At 47.0% G+C, this 18,036-nt stretch overlaps 1 protein-coding gene across 1 annotated transcript in view; it reads right to left on the bottom strand.

The window, feature by feature from the left end:
• COL5A1 (collagen type V alpha 1 chain) overlaps positions 1-18,036 on the bottom strand; it is a 123,914-nt gene that overhangs the window by 80,461 nt on the left and 25,417 nt on the right. Inside the window, exons 5-9 of the mRNA XM_075171009.1 lie at positions 7,245-7,376; positions 5,305-5,451; positions 4,933-5,181; positions 500-652; positions 136-192 (exon numbers count right to left, since the gene is read on the bottom strand). Of these exons, the coding sequence (XP_075027110.1) occupies positions 136-192; positions 500-652; positions 4,933-5,181; positions 5,305-5,451; positions 7,245-7,376 (738 nt within the window). The remainder of the gene's footprint in view (positions 1-135; positions 193-499; positions 653-4,932; positions 5,182-5,304; positions 5,452-7,244; positions 7,377-18,036) is intronic.

Genomic DNA, 18,036 nt, shown 5'->3' with positions numbered 1-18,036 from the left:
ACCAAGTAATTCTTCCATGGGAAGATTTCCTCCCAGCTGTACCACTGAGAGCACCAAGCCACACTGAACATACCCCTTGTACCTTTTTCCTTGGGGGAAAAAGAAAACTACACCAAAACCCCAGATGATCCTTACCGGCTCAATAATCGCAGGCTCCCCCTTCTGTCCTTTCTCGCCCCGTGGGCCACCGATCTGTAGCACACAAGGGAAACACAAAGCCAGACAGTCAAAGAGGACATCGCCTGCATCAGCATCACCACTCCGAGCAGGAACTGGAGATCCTGGGAGAACTTCTGCAACCAAGGGACTGCTGGCGTTCGTGTAGAAAAGAAACGCGGCACCTCCTCCTCGCCTTGTGCAAAACACACGCATTGCAGGTGGATGAATCCAAGCGAGATGCTCTCACTGGCTTTTGCATTGCTAATCTCTATGCCATAAATTACGGGAAGACAAACATTTTGAACTAGGCTTACCCTTGGTGGAAAATTAACTCTCTTACCCCTTCGTAGATGGTGTCCTGGTTAGCAGGCATGCCGGGGCCAATATCGGGAGAGACTGTTCGGTCATAATAGTTATCATAATAATTCCCATCATATTCTTTTATTGTTTCCTCGGTGAAATCTTTATCCAGGTCGTCTCCTCCTTGAGCAGCCTGGAAGCAAAAAAGCAGCAACACGTCAGGCTGCAAATCTCTCTAGGCTGCACATGCTGGAAATATAAGGGGAAGACTGTGGTTTGGCAAAGTGAGGATGCTTTATAATAATAGTTGCTATTAAAAAGCACAAGAAAAGTTAAATTCTGGAGTTTTAAAGGTCTCCAGTGACCTCCAAGAAGGCAAGAAGGATGGGAGGATCTTTATGTCAAAGTGTACACCCTGGCTTTCTCTGTCAATCCCTGAAATAACACTTTTACACTGTGAGTGTAAAAGTTTGAGTGAGGAAAACAAAACACAGCACAAAGCAACAGCTCATGTCAGGCGGACCCTGCAAACTCTAAGGCCTAAAGAAAGAGGGAGTAGAAGCTTCAAACTCCAAGCCTTACTCATCTCTCACAGCCTCGATATTGGAGACACTGGATTAATAAGCATGAAAAGTCACACATCCAGTCCAGTATTTAAAATGCACATCAAAAATGCAATGTGTCATTATGAGTATCCAATTACAGGAGGAAACGTGGAAAAATCCAAGTTCGCCTCTACAAAAACCTCCTGTTTGTTTAGTCTGGGATACAAGTTGCGATTGTGCTTGTCCAAAGAGCAGAAGCAGAAATTTTTACAAATCTGATGCATTAATCCCTAAATCCTTTCTGAACCCTTACAGCAACAGATGCTATGGACCACAAGCAAGGACATCTATAGACAGGTATCAGAATTTCCTCGCTTCTCTCCATACCCCTGTGCTTTCTCGCAGCCTGGCAGACAACCATCTCTTGGCATCCTTTACTCTGCAGCACTGTAAAGAAGAACGTGTGCTGATGATTTTTTTTTGTTTGTTTCTTTCCTATGCAGGTAATGACCAAAATGGTCCATAAATTAAATTATTTCCAGTGATTCCCAGAGAAATTATCTCCTCACTACCATGAATTCAAAATCACTTAAATGCCACCACCACTTCCAGACCCTGTTTCTATGCCAAAACTGCTCAAACCCATAAGCATGAACACCTGTACCTAGATTCAAGAGGTTTTAAAGTAAGAATAAGCCTAGTGCTAAGGTAATCATCGTTCTGCCTCCCCATCTTCTTTTTCCTCTGCAAATACCAACTGGTCTTTGAAGAATTCATAGTTTGGCAATTATTCAATTAGAAAACTTGGAAGAGTTAACATTATTTTTCCTTTGTACCGTTCAAATGGATCTAGTGCTATCACACACATCTTTTATCCTGTTTGAAATCTTTTATCTAGGTTTGCGCTTTGAAACCTTAAAACCTCTTTATCTTGCTATAAAGCTTTTGGGGATAACATATAGCAAGCTTTTTTTAAATTGCATTTCTTGAAGTGAACATCAAAAATGTCTGGTTTGGTATTTTGATTAATGTCCCCAAGTCAATTTGCATGGAAAGATACGGTATTTTGAATAACTAGGCAGAGAAGGAGGAAAGTTCTCCATGCTGAGATTTGCAGGTGCTTTGGAGAAAAAACAAAAACCTAAAAATAATCTCCTTAACAATGCTGTTAGACAACCTGAATCAGAAAACAGTCCACAAAGAAAAGAGGAGGTCCAAAAATCAGCATGCAAAATACTGTGACTCTCCTCTGCTGATAACGGCTTCATTTAAATCACCTTTTAGTCTTCCCTTTTGAGAAGCAATGCAGATACGAAGCCCTGGTATATGCATCTGGACAGGTAAAGCAAACTGCCTGATAAATAGCAGGCAGTGAACAAAATATATCTGTGCCCAGCTCCTCTTGTTCGCGGGAGTGTTGCTGCCTACTAGATCTCGGAATTGCTTCACTAGCATTTATTAGCCGTAATGAAAACCAAGCCCAGGAGAGTTCAGCGACTACGCCTGCCTCCAAAAGCTCGCACACAGGCTCCACAAAGTTTCACTTGTGTAAAACTAAATCCCCTTTTAATTCCCATTGTAGGAATTAGAGTCTTCCCCAAATAGAGACAGGTGAACTTCAACAGCAACAGACACATCCCACTCTTGCAATGGGTCTATGAAGAGGTGCTAAAAACAACTGTTCTGCACCAGACGTACGTTATCCCGTTTGATTCCACGACCTGCAGCGCGCAGGGCCAGGGCTGGCACAGCCAGCAGCTCAGGGGACGCCCAGTGTCCCAGCCCATCTCCCCCCAGTCCATGCCTGCACCCCTGTGCAACAGCGCGGGGGCTCCGCTGCCGTCCCTGGCTGCCGGCAGAAACCTGGGACTATGTGAAATCACACCACGCTTACTCATGACCACGAGCACTATGTTTTTCCTAAACTAGCCAAAAAACTTGAGGGTTTTTTTTTTTAAAGAGCAGATAAACTTCTCCAACCACTTTAGCAGTCTTTCTCCCACTGAACCCCTGTTTCTCATAGCAGGTATTAGACAATTACACACACGAGCTCCTGATCCTCACTTCCATATTGCTCATACAGCAGCTTGGTCTGCTGCTGCAGTAAAGGATTTGGTTTCCCCAGGAGTTCACAGCTGCAGACAGGGCCCTTAGCTCCCACTCCGAGGTGTAAACCCGAAATCCCTATCCTCTTGAGTATTTATCCCTCAGGCTGGCACTTCTGGGGAGCCTTCCCTATGTCACACTGTCTTAGCCTTCACCTCAGTGCGTGGGAATCTCCTTCAGCCAGACAAGTTGTGTCCTTTTCTCAGCTCATCAGCTAAAAGGTTGACTGGAGCAACCTCCCACCACCCCGGAGCAGTCCCACAGCCCCCCTCATCTAAACGCCGTCTCTTCTGGAGCTGCTGGAGGGACAGTTTGCTCTGTCCCCCCGCCAGATGCTTTGCTGAGAGTAGGCTGAGCTTTTGCATATGAAATCTTCACCATGTATTTCCCAATCTTCACCATGTATTTCCCTACCTGAACTTTCCTTCTCCTAACAACTAAAGTGGCCCTTGAGGCCTCTTATTTCCTCTTCCAATTTTTTCTAAGGTCACACTATCCAATCTTTAATTCCTCTCTATTAGAAAGTTCAAGCTTGGCCAAAGATTTCTGGCTCTTTGTCAGGAAACAGAGAAGTTTCCCATCCATGGGTTCCCGAGGTTGGCACTCGCTTCCTCGATACGCTGGAGCCTTTTCTGTTTCTCTCTGTGTATCATTTTGGGCTGCTCAACCTCCCCCTCCACTGCATTTTTTTATCCCCGGTTGGCCGGACTCGATCCCCGCCACGCCACCAGCCCTCGGGGCGGCTGGCTCCCCTCCTGCCTTGCTCCAGCTGCTCAGCTCTTTGCTTGGACACTTTCCCCGCCACCTTTTCATTCAAGCTTCCAGGTCCAACTCCACATATGTTGGCTGGCTTTTGCTATCTCTTTTGCCACCCTCCAGCACCTCCCAGAAAGCCTTGAGTTTTGACAGTCCCATAACCAAGTAGTTCTTCTCCATTTGAGAAGGCACCACAGCACTCTGCCAAGTCCCATCCTACCTCCCAGGAACCGTTATCCCACTATCGACTCTCCTTGCTGATGCTCCTGGATAACAAAGAATTTGCCTTGTCTAGTGTAGTTATTTCTTTGCATGGTGAGCTATACAGCATGCAGCTGCATGACAATTTATCTCAGTCTCATTTAAGGATGAGACCAATGTTCATCTATTTAAGCACCAATATAAAAGGCAAAAACTGGGCAAACCTTAAGGATAGAAGAGTCTCAAGTGCAACATATTTCAGTTGAAATTTCATATTAAAGTGTGGGTAACTAAAAATGCAATCGCTGCAACAGAAGCCTCAGCTGTGGGATCTGGACTGATCTCATCTTTGAGCAGATCTGTGCACAAAACAGAGGGGCTCTCTCTGAGTGAATGCAGTAGTTTGAAATAAAGGGTTTGTCCCAGTGTTGAAATGTTTTTTAAAAACTACAGCCTGAAAAACATAAAGATGCTATTCAATGGGAATGACAAAAATGAAAAATATTGATGTTCTCCATCAAATTAACATTTTAAGGATTTATATTAATAGCTTTGAAATAAAATGCTTTTACTTAGATTTTAACACCAACCCTCATTTTTCTTCTCACAGGGAAATGCAGACGTCAGTATGAACCAATTTTTTCAGGGAAATTATCTTCAACCAAATTCTAAATATCTGTATTCCACACCCTGAAATATCTGGAGTGAAAATATTTTATAAGAAACTTCCTCTTCCAACAGCTGCCTAAAAAACCACTTACAGATTTACCATAGAGATGATCACATCTCCTTTGCTCTCACTGCTATGAAATACCAGAATTAATAAAAAACAAAGTGAAAGAAAAAAAAAATTCATTAAAATTACATCGGTCTCATTGTAGGTGATGACGGTACTCGTGGGGAGTTCAGCTTCCACGGCATTTTCAGTGAGTCCGCCCTCGGGGTCTACTTCTTCGTTGTAGTTGATATCTTCATAGGGAAGAGGCGTGAAGTACTCCTCGTTAATGGTTTCATAGTTGTACTCATCTACGAGGGGGTCATCCACCACAGCATCCCCTTTTGTCCGCTTGCCGGGGTCCCCTCCATCAGGTGATGGCGTGGGGGCAGGATAGTCCTATTGCAGAAATAAAATGCCAGAATCAGAGAAACAAAAAAGACTTCTGCATCGTTCTCCAGCTCCCCCTCTATAAAGGTGCCATTTATCAAACGCATCTTTGCCAGGACCCCGCGTCGGTACCTGCTTGGTTTCAGGTCTCTCTCCGGCAGCCACTTCGGGAGTGCCAGGTTTGGTGGTGGGTGCTTCTGGCTTTACAGCTTCATCAACATCTTCGTAGTAGGGGTACTCGTAGTAGTAGGTGTCACCTTCTCCCTCCCCATCAGTGTACTGCAAAGAGAAGATGAGAAGCAGAAAATAAGCTGGCAGCACCCAAGCACGTTCCTGCCAGCTCTTTTAGACATTACTTCATGTCAACGGGGCCAAGCCACGATGCAGACCCATACAGTGAAATCTTTCCCTTCCTCTTGTGTTCATAGGCTTCTGTGAAACCTTCACCAAGAGCCTGGTTCTGGGCTGCTTTGGCAATGGCTGTGATTTGAGGAGGTTCCTAATCATCTCTCAGTCCTGCGGCACGTTCTCCCTTATCAGAGAGGATGGACCTACTCTGCAGCAATTCAGTCACCCATGATAACACAATAAAAAAAAAAAAAGAAAAACCATTCTTTTTTTTTAACCTCAGATTGTTGAGACCTCCCAGGTCGCACATCCAATATTATTCAGAGAGGGGAAGAAAACACTCAAATCACGCAGCTGCTCTGAGAAGCAGGGATGCTATTTTCACTCATCTGACTGCACTAATAGCATCCGTGTGACTTCCCATCCACCCGCGGCCCGCAGGCAGAAGGGCTTCGAAAACAAGATATTTTCAGCTTTTTCCACAAGGCGTCAGTCATTCTTCAAAATGAAATACAAACAAAACATTTGGTTACAGCCGGGCATGGCAAATTTCTTTGCCAGTCCATCGCTCTCACTGGCAGCAGACGCCAGCGCGTGGAAGAGTTATTCTTACACGGAGCAACACAGCCCTAAGACAAGCCAGCCCTTGTTGAACTGCTGGCTCCAAAAGAAGAGTTTTATTTTCCTACTACCACATATTTTGACCATACCGAAGTCTATTTTATTTTACTTATTTATTGTTTCTCCGCAAGTGCTGGCGGAGCGGTTACGGCACTTCCCCAGGGCTGGGCAGCCGTGCCTCGCCTGCGAGCATCGCTCTGCTCACCAAAGCCCGGCTAGGCTCAGGTTTTTAATTCAATCCCAAAGCTAAGCCGGAGCAGGCTGACAGCATTACAGCCTCATGGGGATTCGGCAGAAGCCCACAGATTTGAGACCAGCTGAAAGCAAGAGAGTGCATGGACCGGCAAATCAGACCAAGAGCACAGCCAAGGTGCTCAGAAGGGTTGAAGATGCCAGACACTTTAATTGCTGTGAGCTGAGCCTGAGTCCTCTTAAAAATGTGTAAAATTCAGGTGATGCTCTTCTGGAAATCAGCCACACCCAGACATTTCTAATTGAGCAGCAGAAATAAAAAGGTATTCTATATCAGTCTTCTCTTTCTTTCTTTTCTTTTATTTAAGGAAAAGATCTGAGGCTAACTCTTTGTAGAAAAAATACTGAGCACAGCAGCTTATACAGGTGAGCTAGGAGCATTTCTGCCAAAATGAAATTCAAATGTCAGATACATGGGCAAAAATGTTTCTCCCTCCTTTAACACCTGTTGTTTCAAAGAATATTGAAAAAGAGTTGCTTAATCTTTTTAGAAATTCAGCACTAAAATTTCAAATTTAGAAACAGGTGCTGTTTTGGACAGGATTCGACCTGCCAGGGAAGGTCAGTATTTCACACTCTGCTCAGGTTGTCTCTCCTGCAAGTTTTTGAGCTCCAAGTGAATATTCATCTCGGTCTCTAGAAACGGGAGGAGCGCAGAAAGGAAGGGAAAATCCCGAGGGCAAGAATCAAGGCTAGAACCTGCAAACCCTAAAAACAAGCTCTGTCTCAGCCCTTACAGATGAGTTGCAGGGAAGCTGAATGGGAGGAAGAAGCCAAATGCATTTGCAACCACAACACGGAGCTGGATGCTGCTACCCCAAAAGCATCCCCAAACCCTACAAGAGACTCACGTATTCATCCTGGTTGGGGTCCTGGGACTGGGGGGAGTCAGGGATAGCGGTGTCGCAGTCGGGGCTGTAGTGTTCGCAGTAATCGTGGGCTGCTCGGGGGTCCGCCACGATCAGGAGCTGCTGGATGTCACCCTGCGGAGAAGGAAAGGCAGAGCGTCAGGGGGATGGATAGTGGACATGGAGCCACCAGCCTGAGACTGCAGTCACAGGGATAAACACCACCAAGAAATGAAAAGCAAAACACTTGGCAGGGCCCCCCTCCCTGACACGGGCACATTGCCCGGGATGAGCCAGGCAAAAACCCTCCATGTCCAGGGCTGGGTCAAGCAGCCGCTTATCTCAGGCTACTCCACGAGGTGTGAAGCCACCATCCCAGTCCCAAAACTCCCAGTCCCAAACGCACCCTCCCAAAAGATAACCGCGTCTGTAGAGAGGTCACCCCCACACCTACAATACAACAGCACTGACAGCCCCGGGCAGGGCGGGTGCAAGTAAAAATAAGAGAAAATGGCTCTATGCACCCCAAATCAGCAGTGTCCTGTGGACAATGAAGAAACCCCTCCTTTCCTTCCTGGTCCTCTGCAGGGCTCTGGAGTTGCCCTGCCCAGCCCAAAAAGCTGTTTATTGGCCTCAAAACTTCTCCATTTCTCCCGCCCCATCAGTTAGTCTCATAAAAGACATCAGCCCCACATTCTGCATCTTGCCTCACCTCGATTTTCCACCCGCAACAGTGCAGCAGACATAGAAAGAGATTAAAAATGCATCTGATAATCAGAAGAGGAGAAAAGAGAAGGGGGTTTGCAGTGGCTTATTGAAAACCAGGTGCAGAACAAGCTCATTAGACACTGAGGCTGCTTAGCAGACCACTTTCTATACAGCGAACAAAGCACAACACACCACAGCCCAAAGGTCCAAGCAGAAATCTTTAGTTTCCTAAAGAACCACCACACTGCTTAACCATAACGCCAAAAACCAATTTATTCAGTAGACAGTTTCATAAGACAAGACTTTACTACTTGGATTATTACAGCTTATACTTTAATTAGGGGAAAAAAAAACCACCTTATTTAATAATAGAAATACATGGCTAAGGCATCAGGGGAAAAAGAAGGAGCACTACAGCAAAACTGGGAGGATGACTTGGGCACGTAATAGGAACCAGAAGTTCCAAACGGAACCTGGCCAGACTGGCAAACAGCCCCGTGGAAAACCAAAGGATATTTTTGAAATTATGGCCCAGATCTGCCTTCGTGCACGCAAGCTGCACACGGTCCAGCCGCTGGGTCCGTGGGGAGCTCAGCCTCCCATGAACGTATACCATCAACTTCACAAAAAAAAGTGCTGTTTACATTTTTGGCAGAGATTCACCGGGAAAGAAGGTTGCAAAGACCACACAGACCTGGCCGCATCCCGCCCGGTTCTGAGGGGCAGGGGGAGCTTACAGCTGCCTGGGATTCCCCTCCTCGATTTCTAGGTTATCACATCCATCTCTGCAGCAGCTCACCGTAACGTCTGGGCAACTCCCAGATGCTATGCAAGTTACCCTAAAATTGAGCATTGGTTTAAGCTTATTAGTCATTGTTTCCTGTGAATAACCTTTACAAAATTAACAGAAATGTCTGCAAAGCAGTTTTCAATTTTCTATTTTAAGAAAGAGAAATAGTCTTTCCTTCCCTTTCTTTTTTTTTTTTTTTTAATAAATCCATAGAGCAGCTCTGTCGTTATTGTTCTGGCTTTTTCTTTTTCAACGTAACCACCAAAAATGGGCAGGCAGTACTGGGAAAACAGAAAATGCAAGGTTTTTGTCTCGTAGAACATTTCCCACTTCCAGCCAGCTCTGGCCACCACCTGACAACATGACCTGCATGGGGAACTCGGCCGTGGTGTGACCTAGAGGACATCGCCCAGCCCTGAGCAGAGACTTGAAGGAGCTGGGGGGTGTTACGGGGTTACTCACACCATATATTATCATCCCTGTCTTCAAAGGCACTTCAGGGCAACAAAACAGGCTGTCCCTTTGGAGCCCCCTCCAGTGGAGGATGCCCAACTTGGCTAAGGCAATTTGCTTAAAGTTGATGATGTGAGGATCCTTCCAGCTGCTATTTCTGCACACAGGACCTCAACCACCCCCACCCCTCATTGACACCCGAGTTAAGCCATTTATGCCCTTCTCTTACTTAGGTGGTTAAAGCTCCCCAGTGTCCATAGGGTTATGGGGAGTGTCCGGTGCTGTTAGGATAAGCTGAAATAAAACAGCCACAAAAGCAGACTTGGTACTTGTCTCCAAGAGGCAAGGAAGGAAGGCTGAAAGCTTTTTCTTCCTGATAAGGTTGGATTTACACCTCAAGGAGAGCTGATAATCTGCATCCTATAAGTGACCAGGACTAGAACTGTGTTTCCTTGAGGAACAGATAAAGCAAAGAAAGGCATGTTGGCTAAACACAGTGCAAAAGGTTAAGCAGAAGAGAATTTGCTAAAGCTGAGTTTGCTTTTAGTCTCAGCCCATGGCAGCTCCTGAGCTATGCATGGGGAGAAATCCTGGCTCAATCCCACCCTGCTTCCCTGCAGCACAACAGGAGCTGAGCATCCTCTGGGTCTGATGGCTCCAGGCATTGGCAGCACCTTTAGGTACATGGAAAGACATCACCTGCAAGTCCCAGGAGCCACAGGCTCAAGTCTTGGGGCCACAGCAGAAACCCCAACCTCACTCCACACACCAAAGCGCAGTGTTGGCCCTGAGCGAGCAGGGGAGGACGAACAAGGGAAGCTTCTTGCTAGTTTTGGGTTGAGAACCTGAGAAAATCAGCGTGTAACCAAATAAACTTGGTACACAAAGGGTGCCAGGAAAAAGCGTGAGCCGCATCAGACAGCTCCTTCAGAGCTCACCACGCTTCATGAGCATCGTTCAACATGTCTACTATTTTCCCATTTCCTTTTCAAACCCGATCAATCACCCTGCCCAGCAGAGTTCATCCTTTTCTTGTTGTTCCAGCAGCAGCGTGCAAGCATGCAAAATCAGAAGGAAAACCAGTGCACCCGACTTTGGAGGAACGAGAGCCCCAGGGAGCATCTGAGCTCAAGTACACTGACATGGGTTGAGCTGCCCAGTGGTGGAGGAAGAAGGAGAGCTCGTGGGGCTGCTAGGCCATTCATCTTTGTTTCATTAACAGCAAGTGCACAGCACTGGTGGATAGCCTGTGTTAACACTTGTAAAAAGCAGACAGGAGTAAAACCTTGTTAGTAAGATTCCCAGTGAACTGACCTCATCCCTCAGTGCAAAACAATAAAATGGGCTAATTTAGCCTGTAATAAAAAGCCCCACTATCTGAACTTCACAAAAGATGCACAAAGCTCTGCTGTCAAGAGCCCCATTTCTTTGATTTAAAAAGCCGACTTTAAATAGAGCAAGCCGTGCTGGGAGGTTCGCAAGTCTTTTGTGTCCTCTCAAGTGTGTTGCCGCTAATAAATTTCACCAAGAGATAGCTGCCCCAGCCCCGGCGCGGGCTGACAAAGGCAGCAGCCAGCTCCGCTCCCTTTCCTCACTCAAGCGTCTATTCGTTTCACTGTTATGGTTACACAAAACACCCAAGCCCCTCTCCTTCCTATGTCAGCATCTGCTTTTTTCAGCAAGAGCAGCGATAACGAAGATCCCAGTAATTCCCCACCACTGCCACGCAACAGAACAGCTACCAATTTTCCACGAAGCCTTTGTAAGAGAGAAAACTTACAATTACACTAAGAGGGTGGTTTAAAGACTTTACCCACCAAGTCATTTAGGTTTTTAAGACATTTTCAAGTAAAGAGGTATCTAAGTCAGGGAGCAAGTCAGTAATGCACTGATACTGCTTTGAAGGAGAGGTCACCAGCAGTGTCCTCCAGCCCCAGCCACCCACGCAGACGGTGGGTAAAGTCCTCTTTTGGCATGTGAAAAGTTGGGCACATCTGGGCACCCAGGGCTCAAGTGCTCCGGTAACTGGGGTACTCCTTAGCATGCAGAGGCAAGGCAGTTGCGCTTTGCTGGTTTGACAAAAAATTTGAAGTGGAGGGAAGAAAAAAAAAAAGGTAAATTTTTGCCTGAAAATAACTAGTATTTCATGCATCAGAAGACCTAGTTTTTAAAAAGGGGAATAAATCACATTTTGACCTTTATTCCTAGAGCTTCCTGTGAAGAGGAAGAGGCAGGACAGCACATTTATGAAAGTGATTGTGAATTGCGAGGCTTTTATTTGCTCCAAACAGATGTAAGTGCTAACTGTCAGGACCAGTAAGAATCTGTCTGACATTTATGGTAAAGCCATTTATGCCTGATGACTTATTTGCTTTATGGATTAAGTTCCATCAAGCCAGTTTAATTCAACTCCGCAGCCAGCTCCCAGACAAGACTGGAAAAGCTCTTCTGGAGCATTTTTTAACACTTATTCTATATGTGTGCAAAAATGTCACATCACTTCCAATGACATCAACTTCAGTAACTTGGAGAAATTGCTGTGGTTCAACAAAACAAACAGCTGGCGAGGATAATCGGAGTGACTTCATCTGGCATTGGCAGCGGCTCCATAAATACTGGGATTCTTTGGGGCTCTCACTGCAACGCACCAATAATTAACTGGACTGTTGTTTTAGTGCATTACCCCAGAAGTCTTAGAGACTCTTAACATCCATAAGAATACTACTTGATGTGCTCTTTTAAACTCCTACATTTAAATTGGATAACCACAGGCCCAGGATGTACAGTTGTAACACACACACAAAAAAAATCTTAAAAATTATTGGAAGCAACTGTGATGTTGCTGAGTTTTACTATGACAAACTCACTGGTTCCATAAATGCAAATCCAGTCGGGGGGCTTAAGAGTGGCAGAGGTGCAACGCAGCTTTATGATGATGTGAAAGCTTAGAGATCCCAGCCACCCGTGAGCTTCCAAAAAACCTAATCCCCATCTCAGAGACGGCCTGCCAGCTCTCAGATGTTCCACTTGATAAAACCTGTCATCAGCACTTGCCCATGGACAGAGGCTCTCTGCTAAGGACACAGCGGCTGCCCTGCTCCAGAGCTCCGAGCAGCTCCTTGTCTGCACAGCTTGGAGGAAGAGTGGGATTGGAGAAGCCAGCGAAGAAGGAATGCAAGGGGTGACCCAGAGCCCACCGTGCCCCCAGCTCCGCCAGCATAGCGAGACCCCACATCAAAGGTACGATAGCTGCTCAGAGCATCCGTTCATCCTTTGTTGTACTGGCATCATCTCAGAGTCCCTCGTTTAAACACAGCTGCTCCAGAAAAGAAGCCAAACTGCAGCAATGAGGTCAGACGAAGCCCCATCACCTCCACCAGCCCCTGTGCCTGTGTCCTGAACCCCTCTCGCTGGCCAGCCATGGACAGGAGTGAGCTCACCAGATCCAGCAACTGGTAGCTAAAGGGCATCCTCTGGGCTTCCAAAAATTTTGCGCTACAAAATGGGAAGGCAATAGTTGAAGGTCTGGCTCAAAAAAAAAAAAGAGAGTGGCTTGACTCGCACGCAGTCATGAGTCAGCTACAAATACTTGGTGGTTTGGATAAATCCAACCCGGATGTTTGCTTCCCCATCCTGCACAGAGGGGCTGCAGGAACGGACGGGGCAGCTTTGCTGCGAGACCTCTGCTATTTCCCCTCTCAGGCTCCAGTTACCACAAGAATGGCTGCCTCTGGCTTTTGGCACTCAGTAGGAGCCTCTTCTGAGCCCTCTTTAGAAAAAGAAGAGGTTTAATTAAGCAGACAAGGGATAGAAGTTTCACTAGAACCAAATAGGGCTTCAAGGAAAAACCTCTCAAGGGCTGATAATAGTTTCTCTTTCTCACTGCATCTCCATCTGGGAGGGGAGGTACCCAAGAAACCCTGCCCTCGCGACACGTCAGCCTAGTCCTGCATCCCCACCCCAAAGCTAAGCTCTTAGCATTTCTGATATTAAACACAAACTACAGTAATTATTTGGACAACCCACATGCCTATTTCCCTGATGACAGCAACAAGAAGAAAATAAGCCCTTTAGCTCAAAGGTAATTAATTTCCCCAGTAATTTTCAACCTTTATATTTTATAATCCCAGGGAGGAACCCAATTTCCTATCACTCGAGGATCCATTAACTCGCTGTTAGCCCTGGCTGCTGACTTTGAAGGAGCGGGGCAGGGAAGCGCGGTCCCCTCCTCCGTGCATCTTCCCCTGCCCTGTACCCTGCTACCCTCCGCTCCGAGCTGTCCTCAACACCCACCCTGCTCCCATGGATGGAAACACGGTCTGGCAATGCCACATCGTGCTTCCTCCATCCATAACTGCTGGGTCCTTGGGTCAGCCACTCCGTGGCTGTTTCTTAGAAAAGAGGCTTTTCGGCGCAAGGGGTTGTATTTCATGTGCGCTTGCAGAGACCATGGCGTGCCATAGGCCTGTCGGCGTCATATCGCGATACAAGTTACAAGCAGTTCAGCAAGGGCTCCTTACTGGGAGGGAAGGACAAGCGATTCTCTAAGAGGAGAACAAAAGCCAGATGGCTTTGCTAATTCTGGAAAGCTCTCCTGAAGAAGCTGTCGCTCTGCCAATACCCAAATACCAGTCAAGGACTCAAGTCGTTAGCAGAGCAGGAGACACGAATACGAGGTTCGTTTCCAGGCAGCTACCCCCCCCCAGCTCCGATAACCGCACGATGTAAATAACGCCCTACCCCAATGTAAACACTCCCCCAGCAGCAGCCACAGCCATCGGCACAACACCAAGCCCCCCCTCTGCACTTCATGGAGCAAATGCGAAGCTCACGCCAAAGTCCTTTAAGTGACAACGCAGAGCTAATTCCCAAAGATAACATACACAGCATTCATCGGCAGTATGGATTATTTACACAACAGCGCTTTACAGGCAACAGACAGACCCACCCACCATTCCAGTTTCCTATCCTCAACGGGTGAAAGATTTTCTTGCCTTTCCAAATGGCTGAGTTTGTCAAACCCATTAATCATTGCTGACTTCTTCCCGCCACTTTCCCTGGAATCCTCACCAAATCCTGACAGCCCAGAGGCCCCGTGCTCTCTCCAGTCCCGTGTAACTTCTCTACAGTCGCCCTTTCCCCAGCCCTCTGCTACCCCCAGTCCACTTAACCATCACGTCCTGCCCTGAGAGCTTCTCGTGTAGGACTGCTAACATCCTGAAGAGAACAGAAATGGGACAAGATGAAAAAACGTGACCAAGCTCAAATGGCTGTTTAATGACAGGGCAAGAGCCCAAGCCAAGCTCTAGACTTGCCACCCGGACCACACGGTCCCATCCTCCCTGCTGCAGATCCCCATCCCTTCACTGCCAACACTGATTCATCCCCAGGCACTTTGCCTAATTGAAACCTCCATCCTTTCAGAAGAGACATCTAATCACCAGTTTAAAGATCCCAAAAAGCTCTGGGGCTGCTTTATGCTTTGAGACAATTGTAGTTCACCTTATTCAACCTTGACCCTAACTGACAGAGTGGGGCCGCAGCGCTCAGATGAAGCATTCTGTGCGCATCGCAGTTTGTTACCCGTGGCTCCCACCATAAGCCATAAATGAGCATTGCTTCTAGTGGATGACGTGTCTTTCCTAGCTAAAAGCCGATGCCTAGACCTTGGAGGACAGTTTTTGCTCAAAAATTTACCAAATGGGTGGAAAAACCCAGATAAGGCAAATTAGCAACCTGTCATCTAATTAAGATCCAAGAACTTAGGGGACACAGGGCAGAGAGAAAAACAATCCTTAAGAAAAAGGCAGCTTGGAAAACAGGTGGCGTTGGCAGAAGCACAGAAAGCATCAAATCTACAAAGTATTTACTGCAAGGCTATCACAGCAATGTGTTTCTCCAGGGTTTTTGTTTCAGAGCTGGAAAAGCCGCCGTGGGGACAGCGCAGCACCCCTCGGCAGGTCCGCCCCAGGCAGCCCTCCTCCAGCCGTGGCACGGATGGGGCAGGACCTGCGGGGTGGCACGAGAGGCACGGCTGCTGGTAGCAAGGGGGATTTTCTCCAGCAAATGGAGAAATTTAAGCTAGAAAAAAAAACAGGAAAAAAAAAATGTAGGTAGACGTGGCCAACACAGCAGAAACTGGACTGTGGTTTCAATCTCTTGTCCTTACAAGGCCGGCTGAGAGGCTCCCGCAGGAGCATCCCGGGTCAGGCAGTGCAGCACAGGAGGCAGCATCCGTCCCACGCACGTACTGGGGGACGTGTCCAGCTTTCCCTTGACTCACGTCTGGTGCTGCACACCACCAGACATGGGCTGCGTGCTCCATAGGCTGCACTGCAAAGCAGACGAGTACTTTTAATGACTGTTGCAGCTAATTGCACAAGGGAGCAGGACCCACCCAGAGGAGAAATGACTCCTCGGCTTCTGTTTATCCTCACGCCTTACAGCTCTGTGCAGGCAGCCTTACATCAGCCGCTGCAAGCACGGTGGCATCACCATCACACACTGCAGTCCTTTAGAACAGAATATTTGCAAGCTTTGATTTTCCCTTCCACTTCAAGCTCCCTGCTCACCCAGGTCCCTGCTGCCATCCACGGGGCCAGTGCTCCGCTGGCGATTTGTCTGCATTCCTCCTCTTTTGAGCAAGCACAAACACCGTAACTCTTTCAATGGGACGGGAAGGTATGCCCAGGGCAAAGCAGCAGCCAAGCAGTAGGGACTGCAGGAAAGGAAAAGGCAGCCAAGATGTCTTAAAAAATAAAGCAAATACAAAGACCTGCTAAAAACATCCAAAGAGACAGATATCCTTAAATCAACACCGTCATGCTCAGATACTCAGCTCCACTGGCTATTTTTATATATTTACATCTGTTAAACAAAGCACAATCTATCTGCTAGGATTTTTGGGTGTGAAACAATCAGTTATGCACATCAAAAGTGGGATGTAACCGAACAGCTTCCCCTACTCTGCGGCCCCAGCCTGGAAGGACGGACGGACGGACAGGGAGAGGGGTGCGTAGACTGGTGTGACAAAAGGCTGCTTTATATTCACTCATTCTCAGCAGCCCGGCCAAGCACTGTGGTAACATAGGCAAAAATAATATGAGAGGTTTCTGCAGCTATTTTGCAAAGAGGGGAAAAATAATAGCGCACAGTTCAGGTTTTTAAAGGCAAAAAAAAAAAAACCAAAGAAAGAAAAGAAAAAACCCCTGACAGTCCCACCTCTCTCCACCCCAATAAAGAGAGAACATTACTCTCAAATTTCATTTTCCTATTGTAAAGTCAGTCTTTATATTTGCAAAATGAGCATTTTTAAACTTTTTTTTAAAATTGTGTGTTCTGGGCAGATGGTCTGAACCCCCCCAGCAGATTAGAAACATATGCGAAGAACAAGGAATCTAAACCACACGTTTTTATTAAACTGCATGACTTCTAGTTCAAATTTCATCACATTGAAGTAAATATTTTCTCTCTAAAGTAGCAGCTGCATGTTAGGTTACCCATAACAGATGTTTCATATATGTACACATATGCATACATGCATGCAGGTGCCCATACACACGTGTCCCATGCTTGCTGATAAACTTTATAGATGTCAGTGTGAGACCATATGGCTGAAGCTGATTTTGCAATTTTTCTTTTAAAAGCAACCTGCCTGTGCACACATATACACAATTTAAAAAAATTAAAGCTGCAAGGGTTCCAAAATTTCAGAAATACCAGATTTAAGATAGCACACCCTAAATCCATCACTCTGTCCAGACATATCAACATATAGTCTTTAATTATTACCCAGGAACATGATACTTTTCCAGAGTACTTCCACCTCATGTGGTGCACAAGTGACAAGGACGCTTTCCTCCGCAGCCCCTTTGCACGCCATTTGCTTCTCTAAGCTCCACTTTGCAGCCGCAGTGCTTGCATACATGTTTTGCACATCCATGCTGCATATCTAAGCATGTATATTTTTAAGTGTGACATCTACAGATACAGATGTTAAGCACTGCTAACTTAAACGAGCTCCTCCACCGATAGAGGAGGAAAGCATGCAGATTTGGGTACTTTTGAAAGACACTGACTTCCTAATGACTTAGCTTCCACTTCTGGCATGGGGCGCACACCCAGCTAAAGCCCAACATATCCCTAGCCACTTTCCCGAAGCCAGGGCTTAATCCTTATCCCCGGCCTCTTCCTGTGAAAGCTGGGACATGTCAAACAGCTATTGCCGGGTGTTTACAGAGCGCCTGGGCATCGCCTCCGGAGAGGAGCACGCGTTTCCTGCTGGAGCACCGACCGCACGCCACATCCGCAGGGATGGACCCTGACCCGGCCAGCACAGCCTCGGGAGCCCACGCCAGAGGCACTCATCTTACCATGAAGCAACCTGCAGCCAAGGGCAGGCTCCCTGTCCCACCCAGCCCTTTGGAGGACACCAGTGCTCTCCACCAGCCTTGAAGCCCTCCTCTGAAGGGCCCACCAGGGCCAGCTTGAAGCCAGCTGAGCATGTGCCATTTACCCCCCTCACCAGTCACCCAAGCCAAGCCCTAATAATCTTTGGGATTTCCATCACCTGCAGCAGATACAAAGCCAAGCCACAAGACCTGCTCATGGTACCCACTAGTGCTCTGATTTTAGCCCCAGCAGTGCAAGAAGCCCAGACCCTCAGCTGGTGAACACCAGCTTCAGGGGGACCCTTGGGGCTGGAGGATGAAGAACTGCATCCATCTACAGCAAGCAGCCTGCTGTGGCTCTCCCGGCCAGCTGGGGACCATCCTCAGCTGACACTTCTCTTGAGAATCATTTACAGATCTCCTGCAGCAACACCTTCCCCAGGAACAGAAGATG

The sequence above is a fragment of the Calonectris borealis genome, chromosome 21, assembly GCF_964195595.1.
Source record: "Calonectris borealis chromosome 21, bCalBor7.hap1.2, whole genome shotgun sequence".
In the NCBI taxonomy this organism is placed as follows: domain Eukaryota; kingdom Metazoa; phylum Chordata; class Aves; order Procellariiformes; family Procellariidae; genus Calonectris; species Calonectris borealis.
This window is presented reverse-complemented; position numbering and strand designations above follow the sequence as displayed.